Source organism: Loxodonta africana, chromosome 5, assembly GCF_030014295.1.
Source record: "Loxodonta africana isolate mLoxAfr1 chromosome 5, mLoxAfr1.hap2, whole genome shotgun sequence".
Lineage (NCBI taxonomy): Eukaryota > Metazoa > Chordata > Mammalia > Proboscidea > Elephantidae > Loxodonta > Loxodonta africana.
Window position 1 is genome coordinate 108,164,934 of NC_087346.1, and position 26,997 is coordinate 108,191,930.

The window sequence follows — 26,997 nt, forward strand, 5'->3', positions numbered from 1 at the left end:
TCACCCATGGATCCTGTTAAAATGTAGTATCTGATTCAGTATATCGGAGAATGCAAATTCTCATCAAGGGTCAAAACAAAATGAACTGGTTTGAAACTCTGGTTAGGAGTCCCTGGATGGTGCAAATGCTAATGTGCTTGGCTGCTAACTGAAAGGTTGGAAGTTCAAATTCACCCAGAGGTGCCATGGGAGAAAGGCATAACAATTTGCTTCCAAAAATAAGTCATTGGAAACTGATGGAGCACAGTTGTACTCTGACACACACGGGGTCACCATGAGTCAAAGTCAACTCCACGGCAACCGTTTGTTTATTTTTAAATCTCGGAGTCAAGTCCCTGGCTTTGCTGTCAGATAACCACTTAATGCTCTTCGTGTGACTCTTCTCTTTATGGTTTGATATGCATCTTACGAGCGTGTGATGGAGGGAAGGGAAGAAAAGGCTGCTGTTAATTCAACTTATTTCGAATGAGAATTGTCAGGTTTTCTCTGAGTATTGTTGGGTTTTCAGATAAACCTTGTTCAATTTTAAGAGGCTCAGCACAGGTATGGATAGTTTGGAGATGGCTGTCAGTTGCTGCCAAGAGGACTCTGACTCCTGGGGGACCTTAGGTACAACAGAAGGAAATGCTGCCCGGTGCTGTGCTATCTTCAGGAGCTTCGGTATGTTCCAATCCATTGTTGCAGCTGTTGTGTCATTCCATATCATTGAGGGTTTCCCTGTTTTTATGGGCCCTCTACTTTATCAAACATGATGCCCTTTTCTAGAAATTGATCTTTTCTGATGATGTGTCCGAAGTAACCGAGTCGAAGTCTTAAGGAACATTCTGGTTGCATTGCTTCAAAGACTTACTTGTGCGCTCTTTTCGCTGTCCAAGGTGTATTCGATATCCTTCACCAGCATCACAGTTTGAACGCATCAGTTCTTCTTTGTCTTCCTTTTTTCATTATCCAGCTTTCCAATGCATGTAAAGCAATTGAAAAGACCATGGCTTAGGTCAGATGCCCCTAAGTCATCAAGGTGATATCTTTGCTTTTTAAAACTTTAAAGAGATATTTTGAAGCAGATATCATTAGCCCAATGCAATATGTATCCATCTTTCTGGCAACCTCTGCCTTCAACCATGATCCATCTGACAATAGCAATGATATCCCCCATTCCACATCTTCATCTGAATGCAGCTTGACCTTCTGGCAGTTCCCTGTTGATGTACAGCTGCAGTTGCTTTTGAACTATCTTTGTCAAAATTTTGCTAACATCTGACATTAACGATACTGTTCGATAATTTCTGCATTCCATTTGATTGCCTTTCTTTGGGACGGGCATGCATATGAATCCCTTCCAGTTGGTTGGCCAGGTAGTTGACTTCCAAATTTCTTGACATAAACGAGTAAGGGGCGCCACATACAGGGCTGAGGATCTTATCCATACAGGCTCTGCCCTAAATAGAGTTAACTGTGATTTGTTGGGTTTCCTTTTCTTTTGTGGTTGAGGCAGGAACTCTAGGACAGAGAATTGTAAAGCATGGTAGTATAGATGTCAGAGAGCATCCTTGTCGCTCTGGTGACTGGATGTCACATTTTATTTTAACTGTTTATTTATCACAGCTGGGGTTCCAATGATATCCATCAGTGTTGTAATTCACTTTGTTCAAAGTCTACCTTGTCAATATGGTCATCCATTCATTTTGTTTTTCCAAGATCCTGAGGCAATTTAAATACCAGCCTAAAGCCACCATGCAAGTGATGAAATCTACTTTTCCTTTTGGGATACTTGCGTCTCTGCAATCAAATAATAGAAGCAGAGTGTGCCAGAAAGCTAGAGATGTTAGCGAGGTGCAAAGGAATGGGTCATCATCATGGCAAACCTTGATTAGATTTTCTTATGGGACGTGGAGGAGCAGGATAGGGACTGGGGACGGAGAGGAGGTTGAGCTCTTGTGCCCTGGGCATTCTCAATCCAGGTGCATAGGGTACCATTCGTCTCTTCAGCTGTGGTAAGGGTCAAGCCTGTTTTAGACATTTGAAATGGCAACATCTTTGGAAAATTAAAATGTCACATTTTATTTTAACTGTTTATTTTCTCTCTATAGAATATTGGGATTTTCAATGGCAGGAGAAGGAATGATCAGAAGACCGAGATGAATTTGAACACTATTCTAGAAGAGATTCTTATTAAAAGATCACAGCAGAAGAAGAAGACATCACCCTTAAACTACAAAGAGAGACTTTTTGTACTTACAAAGTCCATGCTCACCTACTATGAGGGTCGAGCAGAGGTAGGAGACAATCAAAATTTACTTTGCTGTTTTCTGTGTTGATGCTGTTTTATAATACTATCCCCCCACTCCTTCCCGTCTCCAATCTTACAGAATAAGCTTTGGGTCAATGAAATTAAGGTAATGATTTGTTTTCATTTGGCATTAAAAGATTAAGTCTGGGATGTGCATAGAAATTGTTCACAATTCTGTTGATTATAGATTTAGTACATATATTTATACATTTTATATCAGCCTACTGAATTAATCTGTTAAAGAAAATAAATTCCTACATCAGTTTTAGCTCCTTATGGAATTCATTGTGTATATTGGCCATGTGGCTATACCCCATAAATTACCATATTATCTATCAAAATCTCTTTAGCACATATAAACCATATTTCTGGCCATCATTTTAATGAAATTTGTGTTGTTGGGTGCCATCGAGTCAGTTTCAACTCATAGCAACCCTATATATGACAGAATAAAACACTGCCTGGTCCTGCACCATCCTCATAATCATTGCTGTGTTTGAGTCCATTGTTGCAGCCACTGTGTCAATCCAGTTCGTTGAGGTTCTTCCTCTTTTTCACTGACCCTACGCTTTACCAAGCATGATGTCCTTCTCCAGGCACTGGGTTCCTTCTGATAACATGTCCAAAGTACCTGAGACAAAGTCTCATCATCCTCGCTTCTAAGAAGCCGTCTGTCTGTACTTCTTCCAAGGCAGGTTTGTTTGGTCTTCTGGCAGTCCATGGTATATTTAGTATTCTTTGCCAACACCATAATTCAAAGGAATCAATTCTTCTTTGGTCTTCCTTATTCACTGGCCAGCTTTCCCATGCATATAAGGCAATTCAAAATACCATGGCTTGAGTCAGGTGCACCTTAGTCCTCAAGGTGACATCTTTGTTTTGTAACACTTTAAAGAGGTCTTTTTCAGCAGATTTGCCCAGCACAATACATTGTTTTATTTCTTGACTACTGCTTCCATGAGCATTGATTGTGGATCCCAGTAAAATGAAATCCTTGACAGCTTCAACCTTTTCTCTGTTTATCATGATGTTGCTTATTGGTCCAGTTGTGAGGATTTATGTGTTTTTATGTTAAGGTATATTCTGTTAAGGCATAATCCATACTGAAGTCCATGGTCTTTGATCTTCATCAGTAAGTGCTTCAATGCGAATATTTCTTTATTATTAAGTGGAGGTTACTTAAAACTGATTAGTGATTTGGTGGACCCAACACATTTTCAGACCTGAAGTAGCTCTTTTGGTGATTAGCAGCTACTGCACAGTTCCTCTGATGGAAGCAGGGAAAAAGATGCTCACTAAAAATCTGAGCAGAGAGTGTGTGGCATAGGCAGGGTATGTATCAGCCAGTAACTAGCTTTTCCATTGTTTTAGCTCCTAGTTCCACCACACTAGGAGATACATCAATGTGTAGTGAATGTATAGTCATCTGTGGTCCCATCTTTTTTCTCCTGGCATGTTGGGTTTGGCCTTGTGTAGTACTGCAGCTCATGCACCATGCTTCTCTCTGATGGAAATATTCTTGGGTTCCAGGGGACTGTTGAGACCAGGTTGCCATTGATTGACCACATGTGATTGTCCACTTTTTTCAGTGTCCTGTTGGTGATTCTGATGCTTGGTTTTAATTTTATTTTCTTCCTAGAATACCTTCCTCAGAAGTTAGTTTACTTTTTTCCTTTTTAAACTCTCACTGATTTCTCTGTGATTTGGTTTCCCCAATTCCAACAGAATGATATTGCTTCTCATGGGAAGTCCTCAACCCTATTCATTTCTGCCATGGCCTATCATTGTGACCTCTGGAATTCTTCAGGTTCATGTTATGTAGGGCCATAATCCCTTAACCACTATTCCTAAATTGCCAAAGTGCTGAAAATCAAAACTTTAGAGCTCTTTTAGCTGCAAAATCTGACCTGATGTGAGGCTAATTTTAGTCTTTATTTATCCTACTCTGTGAATATTCATTTTTTTACCCAGAAATAGAAATATATTTAATTACGGGGGCTGCCCCATTCCCTGCTGGGAGTGTTATGTAATATATGGTATACGTGCTATATCTCATTCGTAAAATCTGAAATTTTCTGAATTCCAAAGCACATTTGTTCTGCAGGATTTTAGGTGGGGATTGTGGGCCAGTAGTATTTTCAACTACTGAAAATATGAATTATTTTAAAATGTAAAAAGAGATTTTAAGAGGGGACGTTAATAAATTTGTGCTATGTGGTAATAATGTGTTATAATTTGAATTTAATATAGTAACCCTAAAAAAAGAATAGAAATGTGACTATGAAAGTGGTAAAATGTGGTACTTTACTAACCAAAAGCCTCAGAAACTTACATTATCTGTTTGGAATTATGAACTGATACTATTGAAATGCATTGTAATTGTTAAATCACTTTGAAGATGATAAACATACAAAGTTAAAAATGCCCTGATTGCTTTAGTTTAAGCAGAAAAAACCTAAAGAAAACAATAAAATCCTTTTATTTCAGAACCTAGCTCTGCCTGGGAGCTGCCTCAGCCACCATGAGAGTCAGAAAGGTCAGACTGAGGAGGTCATGATGTTAAAACCGGTCTCTAACACTTACCATCAGAAACCATCTCCTTTCTGGCTGCAACCAGGCTGAAGCTGGGAGCCTGGTTCTGTAAGCTTAATTCTGGTTTAACACCCACTCCTCGGATGAGCTGGGCTTTTTGATCGCTCTGGTTTCTTTGCTCGTACACCACATTCATCGTCGTACTTACGACCTATGGCTTGGATATGATCTGCAGGTTTGTTCGCCTATCACAGTTAAAAACAAATAGTTGCCAATATTAAAAAACTAGGAGATTTCAGACAAGAATCAGAATTCTTCAATAGACAGAACTTCTGACAATACTGGGTTGAATTCCCACATGATGACTTTCTGCCTGGGTCCTAGATGCATTTGCAAGCCCAGTAATAGCTCCCTGTTGTGTTTTTTTTTTTTCCGTTTTCGGGCTAATGTGCCCAGTTCCCTGTTCGTTGTGGACAAGTCTTCTGGCTTCCAACTTCCTCCTGGAAGTTGTGTTACTTTAAAGACTGTGACCTGGGTCTTCTCTCTCAGGGACCGCCCATCCAACAGCTCTTCCGTGTCATTGTTCTGTCCTGCCTTATTCTTGTTGTCTAACTAGCTGAGGGCTCATGCCATCTGCCACTCCTGTTAGTCAGTACAATGGACTCATCTTTTCCAAGACCCTCTCCTGGTAGTGCTCTTAATATTCTGCTTCATTTCTTCCTCCCTCCCTTGGGTACAGGTACCCAGCTTTTCCAATGCCTAACATAGAGCCTGGTACATGCCACATAATCAATACATATTTGCTGAATGAATGAATGGACCCATTTCAAAAATTGACAGGCATTTCAAAAATAATGTTTTGTTAGAAATGTAAGGCTCTACATATGAGCAGCTACTCATGGTTGGTACTAAAGGCATGATGCAGGTGAAATAACCCAAGTTGAGAATATCAGAAAAAGTGGTTGAGGATGCAGCACAAGGTAACATCAGCACTGAAGAGGGGTGAGGGGAGATCATTAGCTCCTGTAGACGTTGACCTTTGTCAGGGCAGTTTTGGTAGAGTGGCCATGTAGAGTGCATACAGTATGTTGGGTAGATTTGAGGAGGGAAAGGTCAGGGAGGAACTTAGGCCCTAGAGACGGGTGGTAGCTAGATAAGAATAACGTATGGAAAGGGTATTATCACTTCATGTTCTGACTCTATAAATAAGAGCCTGTGTGTGGTTAAAAAAAAAAAAAGAAAGACTCTAGAGATGGATTAGAAAGACCATAGGGGCCTTTCAGGGGTTAAAATAAACAGTCCTAGAGATGTTTATTTTAATTTGTTCATTGTTGTTGTTATTGTTAGGTGCTTTCAAGTCAGTTCCGACTCATAGTGACCCTATAGGACAGAGTAGAGCTGCCGCATAGGGTTTCCAAGGAGCAGCTGGTGGATTTGAACTGCCGACCTTTTGCTTAGCAGGCAAACACTTAACCACTACACCACCAGGGCTTCAATTTGTCATAGCCCTCCTGTTTTCAAAAGAAAAACAGTGGAGAGGCTGTAGACTGATCTAGTAGCTGTGATTCCTAGTTTTCTTCATGATAATCAAGTGTGGTATAATATTCCGCTATACTTCATTAAAACTCCTATTAATCATAATCTCAGACAGACATCCATCCTTTCCTTGCTCTCTGGACCCCAGCTCCCTCTACATGATGGGCAACAAAGGTTTTGTTGAAATTCTTCCTATTGAGCTGAGAAATTCTGTTCTACATAAGAAATCCAGTCAAACGGTTTCTTCAGAGTCTGATGTTACAAAACTTGTGTTTCAGTTTCCCTGTGAATCATCCTTTGGCTTGCCCTCCTTGCTGTTACGGTTGTTAGTCAATTCGTTTTCGTTTATTCTGGGTTCTGCATATTCTAGTGAACTGAAAAAGAGATCTTCCTGGCAACTTACAGTGTTTGATCTTACTTGAAACAACACAGATCAAAGGACACGGGGGGTTTCAGAAGTGATGTTGCTTTCTAGTCAGGGAACAAAATGGCACTTGGTTAGCCCATCTGATGTTTCAGTGGAGGCTCCATGAGGTAGTGAGAGAGGAGAGGCAGGAAAGAGCAGGCTGGAGTTTCATCAGGAAAATGCCTGGTTAAATAATGATGAGAAAGCAAGAGATTTTTGTATGTTGAGATGTAGAATAGACAAAAAAAAGCAAGTAATAATCTGCAACTGTCTTTAGGTAGTAAGTACTGATTTTTTATAAATTGGTATTTTTTATAATTAGACTGTATACTACTAATTTGATTGGTTTGCTGCCCCAGTATGGAAACTGACGAATAGTTCACTAAGTCAAAGACCTGGGATGATTAGTTGTGTCAGGATCCCCAAGACCACCGCCTGCGTTTGGTGATTTAATAGGCACACCCATAGGACTCAGCTCACTGCTACGATTTATTATAGTGGTAGGATACGAAGCAAAATCAGCAAAGGGAAAAGGTGCATGGGGCGAAATCTGGAGGAAATTAGGCAAACTCCAACCCCAGTGGAGTCACACCCAGTAAACACACAAGATGTACTTAATTCCTCTAGCATCGAATTGTGAAAATGGTGAAATGCTGTCTGCCAGAGAAGCCCCTTACTCAGTGCCCAAGGTGTTTTCTGTTTGTTTTATTGTTGCAATCATCTCAACTATTTATCTCTAAAACTTTCCATCAGCCCACACAAAAACTCTACGCCCGTTACGCAATAACTACTCAGCCTCACTCCTAGCCAACGGTAACTACTAATCTACTTCCTGTCTCTACGCATTTGCCTCTGTAGGGTCGCTATGAGTTGGAATCAACTCGACAACAATAGGTTATTCTAAATAGTTCATATAAGTGAGATCATACAATATTTATCCTATGTCATATGGTAACTCTGTGTTTAACTTTCAGAGGAACCGCCAAACTGTTTTCCTCAGCGGCTGCACCATTTAACATTCCCAGCAGCGTTGTACTTGGGTTCTAATTTCTCCACATCATTGACAACACTGGTTATTTTCCTTTTTTTGTTTTGTTTTGGTAGTAGCCATCCTAGTAGATGTAGCCATCCTAGTAGATGTGAAGTGGTATCTCACTGTGGTTTTGCTTTGCATTTCCCTAATAACGTTGAGCATATTTCCACGTGCTTATTGGCCATTTGTGTATCTTCTCTGGAGAAATTCAAGTCCTTTGTCCATTTTTTAGTTGGGTTGTTCATCTTTCTGTTGTTGAGTTGTATGAGTTCTTTAAATATTCTGGATACTAGGTCCTTGTCAGTTGTATGATTTGCACATGTTTTCTCCCTTCTGTAGGTTATCTTTTTACTTTCTCAATAATGTGCTTTGATGCACTCAAGTTTTAATTTTGATGAAGTCCAATTTATCTATTTTTTTCTTTTGTTGTTCATGGTTTGGTGTTGTAGCTAAGAATCGATTGCCAAATACAAGGACCTGAAGATTTATCCCTATTTTTTTTTCTAACAATTTTATGTTTTTAGGTGTTGTATTTAGGTCTTTGATCCATTTGGAGTTAATTTTCATATATGGTGTGAGATAGGGGTCTAATTTAATTCTTCTGCATGTGGAAATTCAGTTGTCCCAGCACCAGTTGTGGGAGGCTGTTCTTTTTCCATTGAATGTATTTGGCACCTTTGTTGAAAATCAGTTGGCCATAGACCTTTGGATTTATTTCTAGTGCCCAAGGTTTTTACTGGGGACTGGTTACATAGGTGCCCACTGCTGAACATGCACCAAAATTCCAGACTTTCAGAAGGGAAGCAAGTACTTAGCATAAACCACATTATTTGTATGAACAATTTAGGCACAGCGAGCCACTCTTTATCGATTAGGGATGGTGAGAACCTTCCTGAAATCCAAGTTCCCAGAAGCCAGCCAAGGGACAGCCTTTGAGCAGACCTTTGTAAGGATGGTAGTATTGAGTCTGCTATGTTAACTCTTTTCTGCACACTAACAGTACTGGTGATAGCACTAACTACCTGCCAGGCACTGTGCTCAGTACTTTACTTGAATTATTTCCTTTATTCCTCTGAACGATGCTATGTTAAGTCTTAATTATTGTGTTGTTGTTCACTGCTGTTGAGTTGGCTCCCAACTCATGGCAACCTCACGTACAATGGGATCAGACCTCTGTGGGTCCATAGGGTTTTCGTTAGCGGATTTTTAAAAGTAAATTGCCAGGCCTTTCTTCCTAGTCTGTCTTAGTCTGAAAGTGCTGCGAAAGCTGTTCAGCGTCATAGCAGCACATAAGCCTCCACTTACAGATGCGTCATGGCTGCACTTGAAGTGCATTGGCTAGGAATCAAACCCAGGTCTCCCCCATTGAAGGCAAGAATTCTACCACTGAACCACCACTGCTCTCTAACTCTTATTGCTGTGTGTGGTTGAGTCAGTTCTGACTTGTAGCCACCATATAGGTAGGACAGAATAGAACTGCCCCATAGGGTTTCCTAGGCTGTAATCTTTATGATAACAGATCACCAGGTCTTTTCTCCCATGGAGCGACCGGTGGGTTTGAACCTCCGAGCTTTTGGTTAGCAGCTGAGCTCTTAACCGTTGTGCTGCTAGGGATCCTTCTAAGTCTTATTAGTACCCCCATTTTAAAAATGAGTGAGCTGAAGCTTAGAAAGGTGAAATACCTTACTCATACACTTAATGAATAACAGGGCTGTTTCTTCAAAGCCTATGTTTGTAACAATCTTGATACTCTAGGGAAAATTAAAACAATCTATTAATGATCTTTGTAATAAGGATGAGGTTTTATTTTAAAACCTTTGAGGATAAAATTTCATTTATTACTTTCATTGAATTTGCAACGAGATACCTGAAATTTTCATCTTTGAACCAGATTGAGTCTGACAGGATGGTGGAGGCAATAGGTTGCAAGCATGATGATGTGAGTTTGTTAAATACCCTGGGCCACCTCTCATATTGCTATAGGGCCTCCTGGGTTACAGGGAGTCATCGTCTTGACCAGTCCTGGGAAACTGAGACTCTTAGTGATGAGCCCGTGAAGCTTCTGAGATGCTCTGTTGCTTCTCCCTCAGCTGTATCCTTAGGCTAGTTGGATTCCCAAGTGGGAACTTTACGTTTACAGAGTCCTTCTAATCCCCACCAAAAGATTTGTATTTCTGGCACTTTCTAGGATTCTGGGAAGTGAGTGTGGAGTGGAAAAAAAACTGCTTTTTCACTCCAGGGTAATTCGGAGCATTTGCATCAAACTTTAGAGGCTACCAGTCAATCCACCAGGTTGTGAAAAAAAGGTGCAGTTCTAAATACTCCATGGGCAGTACAGTGGTTAGTGTATGAGGGGAGTTTTCTGCCTTAGAAAATTCTCAACTTTATTATTCTGTGAAAACTCGTTTTCTTATTGGCAATTGAGTTTCCGTGTTTCTGCAATAAGGTAATATCAACTTCCTTTCTTATGTCTCAATTTCCTTTCTTGTGGCTCTTCTCCGACTTCTGATTTCTATCTGTCTTCTTATTCTACTGTTCCGGAGTCCACCTTCATCATCATTAACCATGTAAAAGGACCAAGATGCTAGGCCTAAAGTCCTAGGGTCTGATTTATCCCCTTGATTTGCTAATTTATCCATCTTCATTCAATAATATTCAGTTTTCTTCCCTAAGAAGTTGAAACCTATTTAAGACATAGTAGGGAGAGAATGGAAACCCTGGTGGCAGAGTGGTTAAGAGCTGCGGCTGCTAACCAAAAAAGTTTGGCAGTTCGAATCCACCAGGCGCTCCTTGGAAACTGTATGGCGCAGTTCTGCTCTGTCCTATAGGGTCACTGTGGGTTGGAATCGACTCGATGGCAATGGGTTTGGTTTTTTTGGTTAGGGAGAGAATATCATTCTTTTCACCTGTACCATTAGAGTTTTTATTTTGCTGTAATTCCAAACTTTCAGAAAAATGACAAGCATAATATAAGGAACTCTTAAATACCTTTTGCTCAGATTCACAAATTCTTACACTTTTGCCTCGTTTGCTCTATTTAGCGTTCTCTTGGTCTCTATCCCTGTCTCTCTCTTTTTCTCTTTATAAGCATACTTTTTTCCTGAACCATTTGAGGGTAAGTTGTAGACATTGGTTACTTTACCACTACATAGGTTGTTGTGTATTATCTAGAAACAAGGACATTCTCTTTTATAACCCCTGCACAGTGATCAAAATGAAGACATTTAACACTTACACAATATTATTCGAATTCATAGTCCCTATTTGGAAAACTTGGTGGCGTAGTGGTTAAGTGCTATGGCTGCTAACCAAAAGGTTGGCAATTTGAATCTGCCAGGTGCTCCTTGGAAACTCTACGGGGCAATTCTACTCTGTTCTAAACGGTCCCTATGAGTTGGAATAGACTCTGTGGAGTGGGTTTGGGGTTTTTTTTTTTGGTATTTAAATTTCAACCATAGCCTCTCCCGACCCCCACATTTCAAGATCTAAACCAGGATCTTCTGTGAATGCGAATTGACTCGACGGTACATAACAACAATCCAGGATCACACATTGCATTTAGTTCCTTAAGACATAACTTTTAAATGTCCACAGAGAGAGATACGCTGTCCTTTGTATATACTGTAAAATGCAGTGAATACTCAATGATTGCATATCAGAGTCCACAAAGATGGATTCGGGTATAAAAATCATTATAGTGTGTTCTCCCACACTCTCATTCTTATGGTCATCATTAGGAGCTGAAGATCCCTCCCCTGCCCCAAATTATTTTCACATGGTCCACTAGGATGAGTGAAAATCATTTGATCACTGTTTTTCATAACCCCAAACTTAACTTTTTATTTTTCTGTCCTGAACAGCTGTTAGACTTGTAGACTTTTTATGGAGACTAGTCTTGTCTAGTACATGTCCAGTATAGTCTACACACCAAAAACCAAACCAAACCCGTTGCTGTGGAGTTGATTCCAATTCATAGCGACCCTATAGGACAGAGTAGAACTGCCCCATAGGTTTCCAAAGAGTGGCTTGTGGATTTGAACTGGTTAGCAGCCGTAGCTCTTAACCACCATGCCACCAGGGTTTTCACAGTCTACTTGTGGACCTTTTTTTGGAGAACAGTGCCATACAGAGGGATACTGTACTGTTCTCCCCCTACTTAAATGTGGAAATAATTTTAAAATTCCAGGTCTTGAATAAGAGTCTTCAATCTGGCTGTGAAAGTTGTAGTTTTTCCATTGGTAATTTGTATTATGATAAGAGAGACAAAGCTGTAAGAAAAAAACATTATTTTTCTTTGGAAATGGTATTAGTTTAGTTTTCTACTTTATTCATATGGCTTGGCTCTCAGCAATTTTTTGTAATGTCAGAAAGTGAAAATTTCCATCAAAGTTATATTTAGCCATTTTTCCACTGAATATATTTGAAAGACTGTGTCAGAGGCACTGAAGGCAACTACATAAAGAGCATTTCCCAAAATGTTTTGGGAGATGGTATTATAGTTCAAATAAATACATAATGTTTCTCTTGACTGCTATTTTCCCACCTGCCTACCTAGAAATAAACTTGTCTTAATTGGGTGTGTGTTTAACTTCTTGCAGTTTTTTTTTTTGAAGAACTGTATTTGACATCACAATTTATGTAATGAGTTTTTTTTCCCTCTGTTGCATCATGAACTACTTGGACTGGAGATTCTTAGAAATTTTTTGAGCTACTTCTTGTAATTGTTTTTGTTGTTGTTAGTGGCTGTTGAGTTGGCTCTGACTGATGACAACCTTTTGTATAACAGAACGATAAGTGTTGATGAGGATAGGTATGATAGAATATAGCATGGGAGATGATTGAAACAGACACTAAATTATATAAGTGGAGGAAGCTTTGGTAGCAAAAGTATAGGTCTATATAGATTTTTGTAACTAGTAATTACCATGTTATTGTTGTTAGGTGCATTTTGAGTCCAATTTGAAGACTCATAGTCATACGTCAGAGTACCTAGTGGATTCGAATTGCTGACCTTTCAGTTAGCAGCCAAGTGCTTAACCATTGCACCACCAGGGCTCCCTTGATAATTACCATAACAACAACAACAACAACAAAAAAACAGAAACCAAACCCATTGAAGTAAAGTCTGTTCCAACTCATGGTGACTCTACAGGACAGAGTAGAATTGCCCCATTGGGCTTCCAAGGCTGTAATCTTTACAGAAGCGGACTGCCACATCTTTCTCCTGGGCAGTGGCTGGTGGATTTGAACTGCTGACCTTTTGGTTAGCAGATGAGCACTTAACCACCGTGCCATCAGGCCTCCATGATAATTACCATACAAGAAAATAATTGATTGTGCGAGTAATAGGAAGAATCATACAATTTTAGAGCTTAGAAGTAACTTTAAAGAACGACCCCCAGATTTTTCAGTTGTGGAAACTGTGGATAAGGAGATGATTTGCTTCAGGTCACCCAGTAAACTGGTTAAGAATTCAGATCTGGATGTTTCTGGATCAGCCTTTCTGATGGCACTGCCTTAGTTCTGGAAGAGATGTAAGTCCTTGGCAAGATAGTGCCTGGGTTGCCAAGTAGGTGAGGGCACTTACACACCCTGATTGTTCACAGTTACAGTGGATACCTCCTAGCTACTGTTCAGACCCCTTTGCTTAAAAATACTTGGCATTTTCCTGCCTGTGAAGCTTTGCTCTTGTTGTGCCTAACAGTTCTCCTTCTCCCCTCTATTCAAGCCCCATCTCAAGTCTTGTCACCTTCATAGTTGTAAATGCCTTCCCCTTCCTGAATTACTGTTAAATTTTTATGTGTTATTATTATTGCCTTTTTTCTCCATCCATCTACAGAATAATCTCCTTGAGGGCAGAGGGTGTTACTTTATAATTTAAGCGTATAACACACTGCCTTGCACTCAATAGGCTCTCAAAAAAATTTTGTTGCTAATAATTACAAAGGGGGATGATCAGTTAGTATTTAAAGTAAGCAAAAACTCTTTGGAGAGATAGTGATAGTTTTTTTCCAAGTAATTTTGTTTCATTTTATTTTTATAATTGAGATTTAGAAGCAAAAGTATGCTTTTATTTATGATGTATTAATATGAATCCCTCTCCCAAACTAAAATGTGAGGCCTTGTTGTATTCTCCCAGAAAATGAACTGTCAGGGGAAATCACATCGCAGTTTGAGAAAGGGAAGCTACATTCTCAGTTGTAAACTATTTCGGACCCACTAACTCTTAGCCCTGGTGGTGTAGTGGTTAAGGGCTATAGCTGCTAACCAAAGAGTTGGCAGTTCGAATCCTCCAGGCACTCCTTGGAAACTCTGTGGGACAGTTCTACTCTGTCCTATATGGTCGCTATGAGTCGGAATCGACTCGATGGCACTGGGTTTGGTTTTTTTGGTTTAACTCTTAGCCGAGGAGCCCTGGTAGCACAGTGGTTAAAGAGCTCAGCTGCTAAACACAAGATCGGTTGTTCAAACCCCCTGGCCTCTCCACAGGAGAAAGATGTGGCAGTCTGCTTCTGCAAAGATTTACAGCCTTAGAAACCCTACGGGGCAGTTTTACTGTGTCTTTTAGGGTGGCTATTTTTTTTTTTATGGGTTGGAATAGACTCGATGGCAAGGATTTTTTTTTTTTTTTAAATAACTCTTAGCCACTGGTTGATGCTGCTTTGGCCCATGTAGAGAATTATGCAAAGAAGGGAGCTTAGAAACATCTGTAAAAAAGTACTCAGCAATTAATTCTGTTACTCTTTTAAAACTCTGACATTATTGACCTCTGGCTTTTGTGAATATACTGTGCTTTTGCGATACATACTACTTCACATAATTAAAAATGTTGTATTCTTCTTACCAAAGCTCTTCATTTACCTTTATTTTTAATTTTAGAGAACTCTCTAAGATTTGTGTGATCCTACATTGGTAAATAACCTGAAAAGAAAAATTGCACAAAATATATGCAATAAGGTTGTTAAATAAAATTAAACGAGTACCTGTTGCTGTTGAGTCGATTCTAACTCACAGGGACCCTATAGGACTAAGTAGAACTGCCTTGTAGGGTTTCCAAGGAGCAGCTGTTGGAGTAGAACTGCTGACCTTCTGGTTAGCAGCCGAACTCTTAACCACTAAGAGACTTAAATGAAATATCCACTGATTTTTTAATAGATTGTGGGAAAGGAATTTTCCTATTATCCTAGTTATATGAGGAAAATTTTTTGCATTCTATCTTTATTTGAAGTGATCACATAACTATAAACCAACCCAAACCAAACTCGTTGCTATTGAGTTGATTCCAACTCAGAGCGACCCCATAGGACAGAGTAGAACTGCCCCATAGAGTTTCCAAGGAATGCCTGGTGGATTTGAACTGCCATCCTTTTGGTTAGCAGCTGTAGCACTTAACCACTATGCCACCAGGGTTTCCTATCACATAACTATACACTTGTGAAAGTAACATGGATAGGTGTTATTCCTTGTTCATGAAATAGTAACCTGTAAATTCTTCTCCTCTTTAGAGGAATGTATTTTATATTTCCTTGCGCAAAACTCCATACACTTTTGTTTGTTATATGGGACTCAGCTCATTTGTTTTAGTTTATTCATCGTTTGTACAATAAAGATATATTGGGTATGTACAGTATGCTAGGAATGGAGGAATTAAAAGATGAGTGGTTCTGTCTTCATTAAGATTATAGTCTGATTAAGCTACAGTTCTGCCTTTCTGGGTCCATAATGACATACTTCCTCATGCTCTGTCTGCTCTGTTGTGAAGGGGACGTTTTGAGACCTGGAGTTCTTATCCTTGTGTGCCACTGTGGTTTGTGTTTGCCTGGGCATTTCTAGAGTACCTGGGACTCCTAACTTCACCAGTCCTTGGATTTCCAGGTGTAACATGAGGCAGTTGGACCTAGAGGATTTCAAGGTTTCCTTCTGTTCTTGAATTGTATGTAGTGTAGATTTCATACATGTATAGGGAGCTTGCATAATACTTGCATTACTCTGTCCCCCCTACCATCTGTATAAAGTATATCTGTAGATAACCAACAAATTTGCACTCCACCTGTTTTATAAGTGAAGAAGCCGGGGACATCCTAGACAGGTGCCTTCTCTGAAGTGACATTCCATTTGAGTTGCTGAACCAAGATGTCTTCTTATCTTTCTGGCTTGTGTTCTATCTGTTAAGCCACATTGTGCTACTTCCCACCAAAAGGGACTTTCTTAAAGATTAACTTTACTGACCACCACTATGTATGGCTGTTTCCTTCCTCCCTCTTTCTTTGGCTTTATATATATGGCTTTGAAAAGGGTACTAATTTGTGTTTTTCCTCACTGTACCCTCATGAGGTTGTGGGAAATTCGGTGTATAAATAAATTAAGAGTTGCCCAGAAAAAAGAGATCCACAAAGGGAAAGTAATTTCTGTGAATGCTTACAGGAAAGAAGCTGAAAAGGTTATTCACTTAGGTGTTAACTCTCAAGAACTTTGAAGTGGGTTTAAGTAAATAGTACATTTAAAAAAAAAAAAAAGTACAGTTAAATAGTACATTTTAACAATAAACTGTTCTTCAGAGAGAAAACTTACAAGTAACTCAATTATAAATGGATTTATTCATGTTCATTGTCTACTCCCAACAGTAGAAAACAATGTGACCTCGTTGAAAAGGACTCATAAATCTACTGCATTATATTAGTAACTTAATTTAGCACTTTTAAAAATAGTATAGGGAGCTGATTTTTTAGAGTAACTTCATCCTGACTAGGGTTAGTTGTAGTACAGTATCAAAATAAATGGTAGAGATTTGAATTTTCTTGGGAAAAGATGAGTAGTATGATACTGAATAAGATACTGAAGATAATTCAGAATTGTTAAAAAAAAAAAAGCACCATTTCTTTATTTTCATAAAAAAATAATTATTTTCTAAGAACAGATGTTATGACTAAAATATCTGCAGGAGGTGGGACCAAAATTCACTGGACGAGAGCATGTTTCTTGAAGTTCCAGAAACAACTTATCAGCAGTTTTGTTTCTTCTTAATTAAAAGGATTTCACTTGCTCTTTTCACTTGTAAAGCCTTTCAGAGAGATCTGAGGTCCATCTCTGAGTTCACAGAATTTCTATGAAATAGAAACGTTAAGAGTGTGGACTCTAGCGCTAGACTGCTTGGGTTCAAATTCTAATTTCATTACTTATCAGCTGTCTAGGAGTACCTGGGTGTCGTAAACAGTTAACACACTCAGCTGCTAACCAAAAGATTCGAGGTTCGAGTCCACCAAGAGGCACCTTAGAAGGAAGGCCTGGTGGTCTACTTCTGAAAAATTAATCACTGGAAGGCCCATGGAGCACAGTTCTACTTTAATACACATGGGGTCACCATGAGTTGGAACTGACTTATGGCAACTGGTTATTTGTTGTGTGACCTTGTTACTTAATCTATCTGTGTTTCACTTTCCTTATCTTTAAACTGGTGAGAATAATAGTACCTCCATCATAAATTTTTTTTTTCCAATTTATATCATAGGGTTTTATGGGGGGGAGTAAATGAATCAATATATATGAAGTATTTAAGATAGTACCTGGCATATAGAAAGTGCTATGTACCAAAAAACCAAACCAAACCCGTTGCCATCGAGTCAATTGCAGCACATAGCAACCCTATAGGACAGAGTAGAACTTGCCCCATAGGGTTTCCAAGGCTGTAAACTTTATGGAAGCTGATCCCCACAGCCTTCTCCCTTGGAGCAGCTAGTGGGTTTAAACCACTGACCTTTTGGTTAGCACTTAACCACTGCACCACCAGGGCTTCTTAAGTGCTATGTAAGTTATCGTTGTTGTTAGGTGCTGTTGAACTGATCCCAACTCATAGAGACCCTATAGGACAGAGTAGGGTTTCCAAGGAGTGGCTGGTGGATTCGAACTGCCAACCTTTTGGTTAGCAGTGGAGCTCTTAGCCACTGTGCCACCTCCCTGGTGTACTTACACCTCCAGTGTAAGTACCCGGTATTATTATTGTTGGTACTGTATTCCCGGTTTTAGTTACTTTTGAGTCTTGCTTCTTTCACTTAGCATGTTTTCAAGGCTCCAAGTTCAACCATGTTGTAGCATGTATCAGTACCTAATTCCTTTTATTACCAACTAATGTTTCATTGTATGGATATACCACATTTGATTTATCCCTTCATCAACTGGTGGACATTTGGGTTGTTTCCACTCTTGGATATTATAGATAATGCTATATCATGGTCATTTATGTGGAGCCTTGGTGGTGCAGTGGTTAAGAGCTTGGTTGCTAACCAAAAGGTTGGCAGTTTGAATCCACCAGCTGCTCCTTGGAAACCCTATGGGACCAGTTATACTCTGTCCTATAGGGTTGTTCTGCATCGAAATTGACTTGTTTGTTTGGTTTGGTTTATGGTAACTCTGTGTTTAACCTTTTGAGGAACTGCCTTCTCTGTTTTTCGATAATAGCCATCCTAGTGGGTATGAAGTGGTATCATGGTGATTTCGATTTGCATTTCCTTGATGGCTAATGATGTTGATTATCTTTTCCTGTGGCCCATTAAAAAAAAAATGTATATATGCTTTTGGTATTTTTGTTTAGACTATAAAAACTTCTGTCTGGCAAGGACCTCATCTTTATTTTATTATTTTATGAAGAGGGCCATGGTGTGCTAGTAAATTTTTAGCAACTGTCTCACATGAGGGAAGAGGGAGAAGCTCTGATTTTTAGCCTTTCATGATACAAATACTCCCACCATGGCAGATTTCTAGCCACCAACATGATGTCGTTGAATGTGGAGCTGGGAACTGGTGCGCACAGACAGCTGACATGCAATAGTATGAGCTGGCTCCAGCACAGCAGTGGAAGGGAGGAATAGGTGAAGTGAACCTCATCAGGGCTGCCAGGTATTGTGCAGGCTAGGCACTGCACAACTATAGGGAGTGCCATTCACATCTTAGTCTAAAGAGTAATTTTTCTCTTTGATATTGAAATATTAGTATTTATTGAGTATCTACCAGGAGCTCAGATGACACAGTGGTTAAGTGCTTGGCTGCTAACTGAAAGGCTGACAGTTTGAACCTACCAGCTGCTCCATGGGAGGAAGACATGGCAGTCTGCTTCTGTAAAGATTACAGTCTTGGAAATCCTATGGGGCAGGTCTGTTCTATCCTGTAGGGTTGCTATGAGTTGGAATTGACTCGACAGCAGTGAGTTTGGCTTTTTGGTTTAGAGTGTCTACCATATATTTAATCTTCTGAGGCAGATTGTTTTATGTTATTTTCAGAGAAATGAAGGCTTAGGGAATTTAATTAACTCAATAATCCACAGCTAGTAAGTGGCAATGTTGGGTTTTAAAACAGATCTTTCTTAATGCCAGAAAGCTCATTCCAATTCACTGATTGTGTCAGGGGATTGATGACTTGTAAGGAAAACTCTCAGGCCTAAGGATATAGTTATACTCATGGGTGACATTTATTACAGTGAAAAGATACAAAGCAAAATCAGCAAAAGGAAAAAACACATGGGGCAAAGTCCAGGAAAAACCAGGCTCAAGCTTCCAGAATCCTCTTCCGGGGGAGTCATACAGGAGATGTTTACTTCCTCCAGCAATGAATTGTGACAACACATGTGAAATGTTGACCAAGGAAGGTCATTAGAGACTCAGTACCCAGGGTTTTTATCATGGGCTTGTCACACAGGCACCCTCTGCCTAGCGAAACCCTGGTGGCGTGGTGGTTAAGTGCTATGGCTGCTACCCAAAAGTTCAGCGGTTCGTATCCGCCAGGTGCTCCTTGGAAACTCTATTGGGCAGTTCTACTCTGTCCTATAGGGTCGCTATGAGTCAGAATTGACTCGATGGCAATGGGGTTTTTTTTTTTTTTTGGATTAGCACCTACCAAAATTCCAGACCTCCAAAAGAAAAGCAGGTGTTCAGGTAAAACTATATTGTTTGTATGAATAGTTTAAGCACAGTGAACCACTCTTACCATTTAGGGAATGATGGGAACCTTCTCGAAATCCTAGTTCCCAGACTCCAGCCAAGGCCAGCCTTGCAAGCAGGCCTTTCTGAGGATAGTAGTCTAGGCCTGTTAGGTTCTCTTTTGCTCATACTGATCAAGTGCAAAAATAGGAAAGCAAATTGAGAAAGGTCAGAGACCATGTCTGCTTATCATTGTAATAATGGCCCACTAAGCTATACAGATCCTCTTTGATACTCAGCTCTTGTGTGTGCCTGTGCCATCTGGAAAGTGGATGTCTCTGTGCTTGCAAGGGGCAGTGGTGGTTTGGTAGAATTCTCACCTTCTATGTGGGAGATCCAGGTTTGATTCGCAGCCAGTGCACCTCGTGCACAGCCACCCCCATCTGTCAGTGAAGGCTTGCATGTTGCTATGATGCTGAATAGGTTTCAGTGGAGCTTTCAGACTAAGACGGACTAGGAGGAAAGATCTGACAATCTACGTCCAAAAGTCAGTCATTGAAATGGTCTGATCTGCAACCTAGCATGGGAATGGTACAGGACCAGGCAGCATTTCATTCTTTTGTGCACGGGGTTACCATGAGTTGGGGCTGGCTTGACAGCAGCTAACAACAATGGTACTTGGAAGATTCTTCGGATTGATCCAAAAGTGTTGGCCTTCAAATTTATGATTATGACTCCTTATCCTGGAAGTTCTGTATAGCTTTATAAACCCAGTTCTAATTTCTCAGTTACTTTTCTCTTTTGAAAGGCCTTCGTTTGAAATTCTGAGGTTTGCTAGTTGTGCCTCCAGAGGAAATGTTAGTTCTTTTGTTCCAGGGCCCCAGATGCAAACTCACTTTTATACCAGTGAACCTTGATGGAAAGTAGAATGGTTTCCTTTGTCTGACCTCCTCAGTGTCTGGGTCACATACAGGGGTCACATCTTCCTTCCTTCGTGAGCATAGGCTGACTAAATTGTCTGTGCCATGTCTAGTTGTCACAAGCACATTTGAGGATGCTCTGTAGCAGAGAAACAGTTCTGAGAACTAGCAGAACAGCGCTTCCACAAGCTGACTAAAACTCAAGTTCGTTTTGTTCTGAATTCCACAACAGACTGAGGTAAAACAAACAAAAACTCACCTCCTTTTTTGTCAAGACAGTTCTCTCCATTCTCAAGTGAAGTAAAAATTATTTTTTGCAATAATTTCTTAAATGCAATAACTAGAAATCATCATCTTGAGAATTAAGAAAAGCAGATTAACTGACTAAAACAAGTTGTCTTGTTGTCAGATGGCAAGAGTTCAAAACCCGGATGTTGCCACTCACTAGCTTCTCAGACACTGGGCAAGTCAGTGCAACCACTTTTCTCAGTTTTCTTAGGTGTAAAATGGGGAAGATAATAGTTACTACCTCATGGGGTTGTTGTGGGGGATCAATTGAAATAATGCATCTAAATCATGCACTAAACAAATTTAAAGGAAAACCTGTCATATAGTGAGCCTTGAAGAAAAGTTAGTAATTGCTGTTGGTCTTACCCTCAGTATATAAAAATGTGTTCTTTCTTTTTGACTGCTCATGCCAATTTTAGTAAATAAAATTTGTTAACTTCTACCCCACACTCCTTTAAGGCTTTATTTAATTGACAGTGGAAAATTTAAGAGTCCCAGTGTGGTAGGTGAAAGCCTGTTTACCTTAAAACAAACCGTGGTGCCCTGGTATCTGGCAGCCTTGGCTCCACCCATGACTTTCTCTGGGTTTGTGAGCTGAGGAACCACTGACTGGGCGCTTGGTTCTCTGAGGGCGAAAAGAATGCTTTCTCCTTCCCTTCATCTGGAAGGTGGGGTCTTACACAGTCTTGTTCCAATCTGCCTTTCCAAATGGATCTAGGACCACTCCACCCACCTCATCAGACTCAGAATATTCTGCTTCCCCCTTTGTTTCTCCTCACTGCTTAGCCTCCTCCTGGCCTGTCTATGAGGCTCCTTGTAGACCCCACTTCCTTCCTCTTACAGCCTCCCTGCCTCTTTAATGGCCTGTAGCCCTTCCTGTTTATGCAAGGAATAGTTGGCACATACCTCTTCCTGTGACCTCCCTGGTTTTCCTGCTTCTTCTCTGGTTGCTCCTTCTTACTTCCTTTGAGGGCTGTCCTTTCTCTGCCCATCTCTTAAATGTTGGTGTTCCTCGGGGTTCTGTTCTGGGGCCTGTTTCCTAATTCTCTACTTGCCCTAGGAGCCATCATCCACTCCTGACTTCTTTTAGCTTCTATGTGTTGATGATTCCACTATCTATATTTCCCACCCTGATTTATTTATTTTGTGGTCCTGAGAGCTCTCACAGGCATCTCAAATTCAAAATGTCTGAAAAGAAACTCAAGCTGGTTTCATACCCAGCTGCTGAGACTCAGTGTAAACTTACCCCTCTCCTTCACCCTCTCTCATGGCTGGACTCTCTACAGGTTCTGTTGATTCTGCCTTCTGAATATATCTCAGTCCTGCCACTTTTCTCTATATCTACCACCCCTTGATCCAAGTTACCACCACCTCTTCTCAGGTAATGTGGTAGCCTTTGAATCAATTAGGATTGAGTTTGCAGTATATCACAGAAAACTCCCAAAGAATAGTAGCTTAAGCAAAATAGAATTTTTTTTTCTCTCCATGTTAAAAAAACATACTGGAGTCAAGCTGTCCAGGAGTGGTATGGTAGTTCCAAACCAGGGATCCTGGGGCCTATCTTTGCCTTCTATTTTCTTAACTTACATTTTTTATTTTGGCCCAAGATGGCTGCTAGAGCTCTAGCCATCTTGTCTGAATTGCAGGCTGAGGGAGGGAAGAAAGGCAGAAAAGCAAAAAGAAACTTCTACCACTTTAGCCAACTCCATTTAAAAACCTTCCCAAATACCCTACTTAAGGCTTCTGCCTATATATATCACTGGCCAAAACTTAGCTACATGGCCATGCCTACCTTTAAAGAGAGCTGAGAAATATAGCCTTTTATTCTGAATATCAATGTGCCCAGTAAAAGTCAGGGTTCCGTTACTTGTGAGAAATAGATGTTGCGGGTAGACAACTAGCAACTAGTACATCTTTCTAACGGACCCCTCTTTTCACTCTTTCGTCTCCAGGCTGTTTTACACAGTGACCACAAGGATCTTTTAGAAACATGAATCTAATCAGGTTCCTCTCCTGCTTAAAACCCTTCAGGAGCTTCCTGTTATCCCCAATTTAAATGTCAAAAGTCTCCAACAGTGCATACAATGGAATTTTATGCAGCCGTAAAGAGAAATGGAGTTCTGAGACTTGCATTGTATGACATGGATGCACCTTGAAGACATGCTGTGTGAAATCAGACATAAAAGAATAAATATCGTCTGATCCCACTTACATGAAATACTTACAGTAGGCAGATACACAGACTAAAATTTATCTGTGGCTACCATGGGTGGATAGCAGGGGGAAATGGCAAGGTATTGCTTAAGGGGTATTGAGTTTCTGATAAAGATGATGAAAAAATTTGGAAACAGATAGTGGTGATAGTTGCACAACATGGTGAACATAATTCATGTCACTGACTGGTATATCTAAAAATGGTTGACATGGCAAATGTTTTGTTATATATGTTTTATACCACACACATACACACAAACCCCTCTAACAGCGCCTACATGCTCTAGCATTCTGCCCACCTGTCCACATTAATCTGCAATCCTTTGTCCTCACTCCCCACCCTCAAGCTCACCAGTCTTTTTGTTCCTTGAAGGCACAAGACTCCACCCTACCTTAGAGCATGTGTATTAGCTATTTACTCTGTCTGACACTGTTTTCCCTCTCTTGATGAGCTAACTTTTCTCCCTCCTTCAGGTTTCAGCTTAAATATCACTTCCTCGGTAGATCCTCTCTGATCTTCCAGGTTAAATAAATTAGGTCTCCCTCTATAATATCATTTGGTGCTTTTACTTTGTACTGCCTACCTATTGCTATTTTAATAAATTATTATATAATCATTTTTCCAACCTCTCTCCCTCATTAGCTGGTCTGTAAGCTTCAATGAGGCCGGTCCCATATATCTTATTTAATTACATTCTCATCTATTAGCCTGTACTCGGGCTATGATAAATGTTTAATAGGTGGCTGTTGAATGATTGATGGAGCCCATGCTTGAAAGGATTATGAGGAATTTATTTTCAAATGTTAAAGAGATGTAAATGAAATAGGTAAGGAGATACATCTTGCTAGGTAGTCAGAGATACAGAACTGGGGTAGAAGTGAGAAGTTGGGGTTAGAGAAGTGAATTTGGAACCATTAAAAAAAAAATTTTTTTTTTTTTTTTTAGATCTAGTTTATTTGATACTCTTTATCCTAAAATTTTGCTGAGGGGAACTGCAGTAGTCTTTGAAGCCAGACAGATCTGCTCTGAATCCTGTAGCTGTCATTTACCAGCTGTGACCTCTGGCAGCTGATAAAACTCTGAGTCTCTTTTTCTTCATTTGTAAATGGAGAGAATACCTACCCTGCAAGGCTGTCTGTATATGATTCATCTGGCACATAGAATAATAGCTATTACATACTCTTCTGTCTGTTTGGTTCAGAAGACACTTCAAGAATGGAGTTGTTTCTACTTTAAAAAATGGAGACAATGGACAACAGTAGTCTCACTATCATTTTCATGTCATCCATGAATTCATATTTTGCACAGTGAACATCAAGATTGGCTTGTGGCCTGTGAACAGCTATCTAAGATACTCCACTGGTCTCACCCCCTCAGGAGCAAGGGAGAATGAAGAAAACTAAAGACACAAGGCAACGATTCGTCCCAAGGACTAATGGACCACAGCTACCACAGCCTGCACCAGACTGAGTCCAGTACAACTAGATGGTGCCCATCTACCACCACTGACTGCTCTGACAGGGATCACAATAGAGGGTCCCAGACAGAGCCGGAGAAAAATATAGAACAAAATTCTAATTCACACACACACACAAAGAGACCAGACTTACTGGCCTGACAGAGACTGGGGAAACCCCGAGAGTATGGCTCCCTGACACCCTTTTAGCTCAGTAATGAAGTCACTTGGAGGTTCACCATTTAGCCAAAGATTAGACAGGCCCATAAAAGAAAATGAGACTGAAGGGGCACCCTAGCCCAGGGGCAAGGACTAAAGGGCAAGAGGGAACAGGAAAGCTGGTAATACGGAACCCAAGATTGAGAAGGGAGAGTGTTGACATGTTGTGGGGTTGTTAACGAATGTCATAAAACAATATGTATACTAACTGTTTAATGAGAAGCTGGTTTGTTCTGTAAACCTTTATCTAAAGTACAATTAAAAAAAAAAAAGGTTGGCTTGTAGTATTAGAAGCAGAAGGTTTTGGCACCATTTTTAGGAATTTTTGGCTAAAATTTATCAAATACTTCTATGCTTACTATGTGCCAGGTGTGGTCTTTGGAAATATTAATTCGAATCTTCTTAACAAATCAAATGAAGTATTGCATTGGGCAAATCTGCTGCAAATGACCTCTTTAAAGTGATAAAAAGCAAAGATCTCACCTTGAGGACCAAGGTGCTCCTGTCCCAAGCCATGGTATTTTTAATTGCTTCATGTACATGTGAAAGCTAGTCAAAGAAAAAGGAAGACTGAAGAAAAATTGATGCCTTTGAATTATGGTGTTGACAAAGCATATTGAATATACCACGGACGGCCAGGAATGAAAAAATATGTCTTGGAAGAGTACAACTGGAGTGCTCCTTACAAGTAAGGGTGGTAAAACTTTAGACATGTTATCAAGAGGGACCAGTCCCTGGAGAAGGACATCATGTTTAGTAAAGTAGAGGGTCAGCGAGAAAGAGGAAGACCCTCAATGGGATGGACTGACACAGTGGCTACAATAATGGGCTCAAACATAGCAACGATTGTGAGAATGGTGCAAGATGGGGCAGTGTTTCGTTCTGTTGAACATAGGGTTGGTATGAGTCAGGATTGACTCATTGGCACCTAACAACACAGCAACAACAACTGTATGAGGTAGATACATTTATTAGTCCCATTTTTCAGATGGGGAAACTGAAGAACAGAGAGGTTAAGTATGCTTCCCAAGGTCACAGAGCCCAGAACCCTGCTCAGTCTGATTCTGTTGTGTTGTTGGGTGCTGTTGAGTTGATTTTGACTGATGGTCGCCCCTTGTGACAGAGTAGAACTGTCCCAAAGGGTTTTCTTGGCTGTAATCTTTACTGGAGCAGATTGCCAGGTCTTTCTCCTGAGGAGCTGCTGGGTGGGTTCGAACTGCCAGCCTTTAGATTAGCAGCCGAGTGCTTAACTGTGGTGCCTCTGGATATTCTTGTGGTTGCTATTTGGCTGGCCAAATTGTATATTTACATAAGAATCAAACATATAGTAATCTTTATATTCATAAGAATTTGAGTTTTGTAATATTACTCTTATACTTTGAAGAAAGAGGAATTTTTGACCAAAGGTGATCCCTGCTTTTATGTCTTAAAGACTGCGAGTTACCAGAGATCTACTGTTCTTGATGTAAAACGGAAGTGCTATATAGCTGCTTGCTGATTCAGTATTGGTTTCATACCATGAACAGAAATAAAATAACCACCTCAAACGGTAAAAATAGTACAGTCACATGAAGCCTCAATCTTCCCTTATTTTAAACGGAATTGTAACACCCTTGAAAGTAAAGGTTAATCTCTTTTTCTGGTTGAAAAGAAGTGAATGTTGGTGGGCATTGGTCGTTTGTGTATGCCCTCCTAGAATCTTAGCAAAATGTTATTTGTTATGGCTTGAGGAAGAATCTCATTCATGCCGTTTTATAAGATAAATTTGACATCAATTTTCGGAAGATTTTTCTTGGAGTCTAGAAGGTAGATGTGAGGATCTTTCCTTAAACAAAACTAGTGACTTTTGCTTTTATTTTCCCTAATGGCTAATGAGGTTTTGGAAAATAATACTAACAGCAACATTTATTGAGCACAACATTTATTTGTCAGCTTTGTTCTAAGAACTTTATCTGACTTGACTCGTTTAATTCTTACGACAAACTTATTACGTTGTACTGCTGTTATTTATCCCATTTTATAGCAAATGAAACTGAAGTACAGAGAGGTTAAGTAACTTGTCCAAGGCCACATGGTAGGTGGCAGAGTCAGGGTTCAAACTCAGGCAGTCTGTCTCCAGAGTCTTTGCTCTTATGCAATAAACTCTATTGTTAGAGAGCCCTGCTGGCTCTTAGCATCAGATATGTAAAACAA

The 26,997-nt window shown here is 40.0% G+C and overlaps 1 protein-coding gene across 4 annotated transcripts in view; it reads left to right on the forward strand.

The window, feature by feature from the left end:
- TEC (tec protein tyrosine kinase) overlaps positions 1–26,997 on the forward strand; it is a 144,278-nt gene that overhangs the window by 59,794 nt on the left and 57,487 nt on the right. For all 4 annotated transcript variants that reach the window (XM_023555042.2, XM_023555040.2, XM_023555041.2 and 1 more), the window contains exon 2: positions 2,091–2,276. In XM_023555042.2, coding sequence (XP_023410810.1) covers positions 2,139–2,276 — 138 coding nt within the window. In that variant the 5' untranslated portion in view covers positions 2,091–2,138. The remainder of the gene's footprint in view (positions 1–2,090; positions 2,277–26,997) is intronic.